Source organism: Psammomys obesus, unplaced genomic scaffold (assembly GCF_907164565.1).
Source record: "Psammomys obesus unplaced genomic scaffold, mPsaObe1.curated_primary_1811, whole genome shotgun sequence".
Classification (NCBI taxonomy): domain Eukaryota; kingdom Metazoa; phylum Chordata; class Mammalia; order Rodentia; family Muridae; genus Psammomys; species Psammomys obesus.
In genome coordinates this window covers 5,789,216-5,798,675 of record NW_026588368.1, presented here as the reverse complement: position 1 = coordinate 5,798,675, position 9,460 = coordinate 5,789,216, and the positions used below count along the sequence as shown (strand labels likewise).

The window sequence follows — 9,460 nt, the reverse complement described above, 5'->3', positions numbered from 1 at the left end:
TGTGTGTGTGTGTGTGTGTGTGTGTGTGTGTGTGTGTGTGTGTGTGTTTGGGGGATGGGAGAGAGACACCAAAGGCAGGGAGAATTGACAGCATGTTTAGGAAGGCAGCCTGAGCACAGCCCAGCTGCTGTGTTCCTTATTGCCTGCCCTCTGTCAATTCTAAAGAACAGAGGCTGGGGAGATGGCTCAGTGGTTAAGAGCACTTGTTGCTCTTGTGGAGGACCCAGGTTCGATTCTCGGCACCCACATGGTGGCTCACAGCCTTTCATAACTCCAGTTTCAGGGTATCTGGCACCCTCTTCTGATGTCTGAAGGCACCAGGCATGCATGTGGTACACAGATACATAAAACGCTCACACACCTACGAAACTGATAAATCAGGGCTGGAGAGACAGCTCAGTGGTTGAGAGCACTGTCTGTTCTTGCAGAGGACCTGGCTTGCACAGCCAGCACCTACATGGTGGCTCACAACCCTCTGTAGTTCCTGTCCCAGGGAATATGATGTCCTCACCTGTCTTATTTGGACATGTCACCAACAAATAGTTGAGTAAAACATTGGTAATGAAATAAATATTTTTTTTTAATTGAAAAATCGGTAAACCAAAAACTAAACTAAGACAAAATTAAAAAGCCCGTCAGTGAGCAAACGGGACATTCAAGGTTTCAGAGGACTCCCCAGAGTTGATGGCATCAGCAGTGTCACGAGAGGAAGCAGGCCATGAATAGACAGGAGTCGCTGTCCACCTCTCTCTTCTGCCTCCGGCCAGAAGGCATTCTTCAGGCAGCAGAGAATGCAAGTCCCGGCTGATAGCATGTGAGATCTCCACAGTTGAGTGTAGAGAACAATTCGTGCCTTCTTTGGCTCCCTGCTTGGCATCAGAGTATTGTCAGGGTCAGTGGGACCAGGGGTGTGGCAGAACAGACTGCAGCCACTGAATAGGAAAAGCTTAACCTAAGAGTCAAAGCCATCCTCCTTTCCCTGTTTCCCTCTGAACGCTGTGGGAAGGAGCTGAGGACGTAATTCAGTTGCCAGAGTGCTTGCCCAGCATACAGAAGTCCTGGATTTCATGCCCAGCACTGCAATCCTGTGCTCCTGTAATCCCAGTACTCGGGAGGTGGGGGCTGAAGGATCCGAAGTTCAAGCTCATCCTTGCTTACATAGCAAGTTTGAGGCCAGCCAGAAGAAGGAAAGAGAGAGAAATAGGGTGAGGAAAAGAAAGGAGGGAGGGAGAGGATCCCAGGGAACCGACACCGAACTCTGTAAGATCTGTCTTCTCAGAGACGTGCATCTGGACCAAATTCCTGCACATCCCCCCCCCCCCCCCCCCCAGCCCCCGGTCCTGAAACTCCCCCGGGTTGGGGGGGGGGGGGGAGCGCTGAGGAGCCTGGGCACAGGGCTGGAAGTCCTGATTTCCTTATGTCTTACTTGGCGAGGCGAGGCTGTAAGAGTAGCTGTTAGCGGAGGGGCCCTGTGGCTAAGGAAGTGAGTCCAGAGGGAATGTCCTCAGAGGACGCCGACACAGAAGTACGCTACACTCCCGGGATTAAACCCACGGCTCGTGCACGCCAGGCAAGCGTCAGGACTGAGTTATACTCCTGGTCCTCTTTCTTTACCTTCTTATTTTGAGACAGCGTCTCACTAAGTTGCCCAAGCTGGCCTTAAACTTACTGTGTAACTCAAGTAGGCCTTGAACCCATCACTCTCCTACCTCGGCCTCCTGCTCCCTGTCCCTCCCGGGAGGCTGGATCCCTTTGTTAGAAGGAAGAAAGGTGGACATTTTTATTGCATTTCTGCTACTGTCTGGATCCTCCTCACATAAAAAGTGTCCAGGCTGTAGTCCAAGGGAGGCCCCCTTCTCGGGTTCCTCCCCTCCCTCAACAGACTGAGACCTCTGAGGTTCAGGAGCCTGGGTAAGCAGGGAGACCTAAAGTGAGCCTTGAGGCTGATGGTGCAGCGCGGTGGTGCTGTGCTTGCCGGGCACACACGGGGCCCTGGGTTGACACCTTGAATCTTGCGTGACTTAAGACCTGGGTCGACCCTCAAGCTGGCCCTAATGGAAGCTGCTGCCAGCCCCTGTGGGTTTCTCTCTGCCCTTCCTGCAGTGAGGGAGGCTGCTCCGCAGGAGCAAATAGCAGTGCCTCTTGTAGAAGCTCATGCTTACAGCCCATCGAGGAGAGTGGGGGCTGACCTTTCCGCTCCCGCTGCCATCCTCTCACAGCCCCTGAGCTGTCATAAAACTAGCTGGAGTGGCACTAATAGCCATCATGGGGCTTCATTGTCCTCATCACAGAGGGAGGTATTCATCACCCGAATTACACTCGGTACAGCCACCCTAATAGCATGGCACGGGTGAGGTCAGGCTACAACTCAGGCCCCTCTCTTGCGAAGCCAGGCGTGGTTCCCTCCCAGCCTGTGTAGACGAGCCACTGGGTACACTGAGCCATGGCGGAGAGACGGGAAATTTACAGATGGGTGCTGAGGTCTCCATATCCTTACTCCAGATACGAGCAACGGTGTGTGGCGCTCACAGCACACCTCACGAATGAGAAAGTAAGCTGATGAAACTGTGAGAATCTTGGGGCAGTAAAGATAACGGGGGAAATGTCCGGAACCCAGGTGCCAGGCTTTCCATCGTTTTTCTTTTCTTCTTCCTTGTTTCTTGCTTTTGAGACATGGCCTCACTCTATAGCCCTGGCTGGCCTTGAACACAGAGTGAACCTTGTCTCTGCCTCCCAAATTCTGGCTCACAACCATCTATACTGAGATCTGATGTCCCCTTCTGGTGTGCAGGTGTACATGCAGGCAGAACACTCATCAACATAAGAAATAAATCTTAAAAAGAAATGGGGACAGTCCGAGATCCCTAGCCTTCCTCACAACCTGTGAGACAGGCACCACATAGCCTGCCTGTTGAGGACCACGGTTCTAAGAGGCTCAGCTGCTTGAGAGGGACCCAGAACTTTTCAGAAGCTGGCATGCTCATGGGTAGGGCCTATCGCAGTGCAGGGGTCGGGGATCATTAATGATCAGCTTGCTAGGACAGGCAGGGTCGGGGTGGGGGTCTGCAGCCTGCGGTAGAGACAGCAGCGTGTTCCCACGAGAAGTGAGCCAGCAGACAAGATGCGTGCTCATTTCCGGCCCAGCTCACCAGTGTGAGTTTGCCAGAAGCACCCTGAGACTCAGCCGCTTGAGAGGAAGTCGGAACTTGCTGGAAGCTACCGTGCTCCGGCTAGGGCCTTTAACAGTGGGGGGAAGGATGCAGAGGTTCAGGACTCCACCATGGAAAGATTTTCTCACGGTGGCATCCAGGAAACGGCCAGACTCAGAGCTTCCACTGTCCTGCTCCCATGGAGTCAGGATAGCCTTGCTGTCCCGGTTTCCAAAACATGTGATGTCGAATTCACTCAGGCCTTTGGAGTTTTTATTACCACTCCATTATGTAACATAGTAAGTTTTGCTAGATCCATGTGGTTGATCTGTAGTCTTCAGGTCAACCTAAAGCCCTCCCCCCCTTTCCCCTGGGGGAAGAAAAGTCTTAGGTCTTCCTGGTGTAACCATTCCCTATATTCAGACTGAGTGTGGCCAGGTCACCGTGCTTCCTCCCATCAGACCCAGTTCCTGAAATGAGCACCGCTGCCTGCCTTCCAGCGTGTGCTTCGACTCACTCCCACATAACAAGGGGCCGTGAGGAACTAACCCCAGCTAGCAGCAGCTTTACAGGAAGCCAGTGCTCTCCTCACCCCTGTGGAGATTGGGCCCAGAGTTAGTCCTGTGTCATAAAATTCAACTTTCATGAAGGCAGACTCTTCTCCAGCCTGGTCCAGCGCGTACCTCTGGTGGAGGACCGAGTCTCCCGACTCCGTCTCCCGACAGATCGGAGGCCTGTTTAGCAAAGGCACGAATGACTGCATCCTGCAGGTCACACGGCCTCCTCGGTGGGGCCTGAAGCAGAGCAAAGGTCGGGTTTTTGTCTCTGCAGGAGTCATTGAATGTAGCGCTGCTTTCATCCCAAGCTGAGCTGGCCTTGTGCTGTGAAGGAAACAGATGAGAAGAATGAGGGTGACCCCCACAGTTGGGGCCTTTTCTGGGGTTCCTGCTGTACCTGTGCTGGGCATGGGGCCTTTCCTGCACTTCACGGGGGTGGCATACTCCATAGAGGGCTTGCACCTTGAACACCTTGAGAATTGGATCCTCAGTCCTTCCTGCGTGTGTGTGTGTGTGTGTGTGTGTGTGTGTGTGTGTGTGTGTGTGTGTATGTGTGTGGCATGCACGCCTGCCAGTTCAGCCTCTTGGGGCTTCTTCCCCATCTCTACCCACCATGGTTCTCACTGGATACTTCTAGCCAATTTGCATAGAGTCCAGTTGAGTTCCTCCACCAAACAATGGCAAGCAGGAACCCTCTCTCCATTTTGGGTGTGCAGTGAGTGGCCACTGGGCCCACGGGTTGGGTTGCTCCTCACGTGGGTCTACATAGGTACTATAGGCGCACGTGTCTGTCTCCCACCCCATTCCTGCCCACTCTGCTCTTTAACCGTGGCCTTAAGCCTGCCTTCTCCAAGCACTCTCATCCCTTCACTCAAAGTGTGTGGTTTCTTTCTCTCAGCAGTTCTGAGTCCGAGATGGAGGAAGAGGAGGAGGAGGAGGAGGAAGAGGATCAGCTCCCCACCTCCGACCTGGGCGGGGTTCCCTGGAAGGAGGCAGTAAGGATCCATGCCCTGCTGAAGGGGAGGAGTGAAGAGGAGCTGGAGGCCTCCAAGAACTTCGAGCCTGAAGAGGAGGAGGAAGAAGAGGAGGAATACGAAGAGGAAGAAGAGGAGGAAGAATATGATGAAGAGGAAGAGGAGGAGTCTAGCGAAGGTCAGAACCTGACCCATCCCACCGCCCACCCCTCCCCCTGTTTCTGGTGTGAGTGTAAGAAATCTCGTAGGCATTAGAGTCTGGATGTGCCCTCAGGAACGGAGGTTTGCTAACCCTCACTCACTGGCAAGCTGAGAAAAATGTCCATGTACATTGGTGTAGTTAGTTGGAAGTGGAAGGCAGAGCTCGTCTGAAGACTAGGTCCAACTTAAGTTGCTTTCACCTTTTCATTTCGCCTCCCCCCTCAGCTTCATGTAGACCTTATTCTAATAAGACAGAGAAAGCTGGCTCCTTTAAGGAGTCACCCATGGTGCTGGGTAGTGGGCTTCCTTGGATCTTAGCTGCTCACTAAGATTGAGCCACAGTAGTCTGTAACCTTTGGGGCCTGAACAATGTCCCAGCCATTCTGGCTGCTTCTAAAGCTCCTCTTACCTTGGGCTTGAGCTCCAGCCCCCTGTCTGGCTTGTGACCTGAAGACATAAGGAACTTGACTGTGTAGATACAGAACATCACTGGCTGCATAGGGTCCGTGGATGGTAAGCAAGGACCCAGGACTGGAGCCAGGAAATTCAACTCCGCTCGAGAGCCATGTTCACTTCCCAGGGGACACAGGGAGGGCCAAGTTCTTGTTCTTCCTGTCGTACATCAGCATTACGGGGTTAAATTCCAGACAGCATGGGCACAGAGACGTAGCTCTCAGTGTTCCCATTGCCTGTCCTTGGATTCTGTGTGCTCGCTGCCCTGGACCATCCCAGCCTGCTCAGGGTCAGTACACTTGGTGATGTTTCAGCAGCTTCCCTAGAGAGCTTCATCTCCCATCCTCCTGCACTGACTCCTCCAAATGCCAGAGTGGAATCTAGGCAGACATGCTCCGTTTCATGAGATAAGAATTAGGAACGTGCTAGAAGGAGCCTGGCACTGGCCAGAGCATGGTTTTTCTCTTCTGTCATGCCTGCAATACCATGCTTTCCCAGCTTTCCCATGTGTTTGCGTGATGATGAATACTTAGCCGCTTTCAGCTCCCAGCTCCCATACAACCCTGGGACGAGTTTGTCCACCTTCCCTTCATTAAGACTTAACATCCCAAGCTGGGAAGTTGACAGCACACTCAGCCAAGCCCTAGATGTCCCTTTGTCCCCACTGTGCAGTGCATCTTTGGGGCAGCAGACCTGGATGCCCGAGTGGACAAGTGGCAGAACACTCTTGCTTGCAGCTGGGATAACTCTGCTCTCTGTTCTCTCTCCTCCCTCCGTTCCCTTCTCCACTCTGTCCCGCTGTGGGATTCTTGGTGCTGTCTGTGGGTGTCTGGCTCCCCCTGCTGTAGAAGGGGAGTATTGCCCCTGGGACAGAGAACAACTGCAAGGCCAGTGGCTCCGGCATCTTTCAAAGGAAGAAGAAATGGGTACACGTGAAGGTACCCGCTTTGCCCGCTGCCCATCTCCACCCCAGCTCCCAAGCAGCCATCCAAATTACGCCTCCAAGAGCAGGTCCCACACGGAAAGGTCTTTTTTTGTAAAGCTGCTCTCCCAGGCTTTGGGCATACCTAGCTGAGTACCTGTCTCTGACCCAGCCTCCTCAGAAAGACAAAGCACAGGCTAGAACGTGAGGTGACAGGTTTCTAGAGGACAGAGAACAAAGTCTGTAGACTGTGGCCCACCTCTGTCCCTGGAGCCCTTGCTCTGAGTTGCCTTTTTCCAGTTAAACCTCACTGCCCAGCCCCAGCTCTTCAATCTCACTGCAGGTTCTCTATGCCCCCCCACACACGCGCGCGCGCGCGCACACACACACACACACACACACACACACACACACACCAGAAGGCTGCAAGTGCTGGCAGAAGGCAGAGCTGTGCCCAGAGAAAGAGAAAGCATCTCTTCCCTCTGTTGCTTAGAAGCCAAAGAAAGGACCAACCTTTTTCTCTGCATCTCACCCTCCCGGTCCTGACTGAGCATCTAAGCGCTCAGTGCATTTGCCATGATTCAGCCCTTGCCAGCACCATCTGGGCAGACGATCTTCAGGGATAAGTTGTGATTCCGTAGCGAATCACAGTAAGAGAATCTGGGGCCAACTCTTCTCATCACAAGGCAATTTAACATCCACATTGGAGCCTTCACTCGGTCTTTGCACCATGTTGCATCTTCATTACATTAAGGGTGTCAAGGGGAGGAGGCACGCACACTCCCCAGATGGAAGCTGGGTTCCGGCAGAAGCCGCACAGTCCTTCAGATCCGTGGCACCTGCTCTTCCTGCCTGACTAGCCGTCCTGCCTTCCTCAGTGCCCACCCCCACACTCCCTAGTTACTGGCTGTCCCTTTACCTTAACCCTACCGTGTGGCATGACTCAAGCACTAATAAGATGGTCCTGCGGGGCCAGGGGCTGCATGTGAATTCCATGGCGCGCACAAAGGGGGCGCTGGCAAGCTTTTGTTTACCTGAGAGGCAGGTCTCAAGCCCAGAGAGGTCAGAAGGCCTTCAGATAGCATCGGGAAGGAAGGAAGGGCAGGCGTCACCCACAGGAGGGCAGAGGTCTTGGTCTCACTCCTGCCCGAAGGCTGGAGTTCCAGACCTCTGCTCCGGCTCCTAGCTGCTGTCCCTACCCTCGGTGCTGACCCCCATGTCACTGTCCCTGCCACAGCGACCAGCATGCAGCATTTGGTCTCCGGCCAAAGGGCTTTAAAGCTCCACAGCAGCAGCTTTATTGCAGAGGGTAAAAAAACTAAAGTTCCAGAAAAGCATGTGTCTATCCTAGTTAGCTGGCTGGCCCCTGGCAGAGCGGCACCACCCTCACCCTCCTGTGATTGGCAGGAAGGGTGTCCTCAGGAGCTTGTGCTGTGCTAGCTAACCCCCTTGGGCCCCTGGAGTGATGGTCCTACAAGGTGAGGTCATCACCCCTGTTGCCCCCGGGGCAATGAGGGCCTCAGATCCATTTCCTGATGGAGAGGAAGAATTCCTTCTGCATTTAGAGGTGGAGTGTGTGGGTTTCACTGAACTAAGAGGTGTGTGAGGAGCTCAGAATGACTAAATCAAGCCAATTGAATAGAAGGTGTATGTGAGTGTTTGTTATAAGGTGTGTGTGCTGTATGTTGCTGTATGTGTGTGCAAGCATGTGTGTTCTCAATTTTTACCTCTTTCTGATTCACGCTGGTCCTGGCAAACACTGTAACTCTTTGTTTCCTTTCCTGTGCTGTCTCATCCCCTTCTTCCCTCCACTGTTCACTTTTCCCTTCTGTCCTCGCTGTGCCTCCTTCCGGGGGACCCGGCACCATAGCCGGGAGCAACAGGCTGCAGCACCTCGTAACCGCAGCAGATCCCCTGGCGATCCAGGCTGACGTGCACTGGACACACATCCGGGAGAGAGAGGCGGAGGAGAGGATGCTCCCAACCTCTGAGTCCTCCGCTTCTAGAGGTAACGGCATTGGGCCCCAGAGTCCAGGGTGCCTCCTGAGCACCCACTCCGGGCCCCTCCCCCGGCCGTCTGCTGGGGGCCGCTGTCCTTGCTTCTCAATCAGGGATGTGTAAAGTTCTCTGAATTGTGAGCTTGCTGGCGCTGTCTGTACTGGTGCAAAACAGGAGAGTGAACCCCGCCTGGAAGGCTTTTCTCAGCTGGGCACACTTTATCCCTCTTCAGAGTATGTTTGCAGAGTGGGTACCGCATGAGTGTGTGGCAGGACCAGAGCCCAGTGAGGAGAAGTACGTCAGGGAGCCTCTGGTGCCACTGTCATTTTCAGTCCAAGTTCTAGTTCCCCGCTAAGGTGCAGGTGTGCTTTATTCTGCCTTCTATGCTGTTTGTTTGTTTGTTTGTTTGTTTGTTTGTTTGAAACAGGGTCTCACTGTGTATCCCTGGCCAGCCTGGTACTCTCTCTGTAGTCCAGGCTGGCCTTCGATTCACAGAGGCCTGCCTGTTTCTGCCTTCTCAGTACTGGGATTAAAGGTGTGAGCCACCATGCCTGGTCTTTTTTTTTTTTTTTTCTCCCTTCCTTCTCTCTCTCTCTCTCTCTCTCTCTTTAAAGACAGTCTCACTAAGCTAGCTAGGCTGGCCTTGAACTCGGGATCCTCCAGAGCGGCTGGCCTTACAGGTGTACGCCCCCACCCCCCACCCCATGCCCAACCTCTGGCTTCTTCTAAGGAGTAGCAGTAAAAAGAAGCAAAGCCCATTTAGGGGTGTGGTGGCCATATGGCGTGCTCTCTGGCCACCTGTCTTCCACGTAGGACCCTCAACAGCATCACCTTCTCTGGCTTAGTGGGGACCACCCAGAGCTATGTGCCCAGTAAGGGCTGTAGAGAATCACTTCTGGTCCGGAGGAAAACTTGGGCCTTTGTGTGACGTTTTCATCTTCTAGGACATCAAGATGATCTGCAAGATGGGGGCAAGGACAACTCAGCTAGAGCTGCCCCGTCTTCTCTCCTTGTCCCAAGTTCCTGTCACACAGGCCAATTTCGGATTGCGAGTACACACACACACACACACACTCACACACACGCACACCCTGTGTCAGTGCCGGGTGACCACCCATCCCATGACATCTCGATTCCTCTTGCTCTGTTTTGAATTCCAGGACTGACCTCAGCTGTCCCTGCTGAGCACTCCCTCAGCAGTGGTTA

At 53.6% G+C, this 9,460-nt stretch overlaps 1 protein-coding gene across 2 annotated transcripts in view; it reads left to right on the top strand.

Annotated features, from left to right (window-relative positions):
* The window catches only part of Mical3 (microtubule associated monooxygenase, calponin and LIM domain containing 3), a 169,307-nt gene that overhangs the window by 124,990 nt on the left and 34,857 nt on the right, over positions 1 to 9,460 (top strand). Inside the window, exons 23-25 of one of the 2 annotated variants that reach the window (XM_055604112.1) lie at positions 4,605 to 4,858; positions 6,183 to 6,272; positions 8,127 to 8,264. In XM_055604112.1, the coding sequence (XP_055460087.1) occupies positions 4,605 to 4,858; positions 6,183 to 6,272; positions 8,127 to 8,264 (482 nt within the window). The remainder of the gene's footprint in view (positions 1 to 4,604; positions 4,859 to 6,182; positions 6,273 to 8,126; positions 8,265 to 9,460) is intronic. The other variant, XM_055604113.1, reaches the window with a different exon arrangement.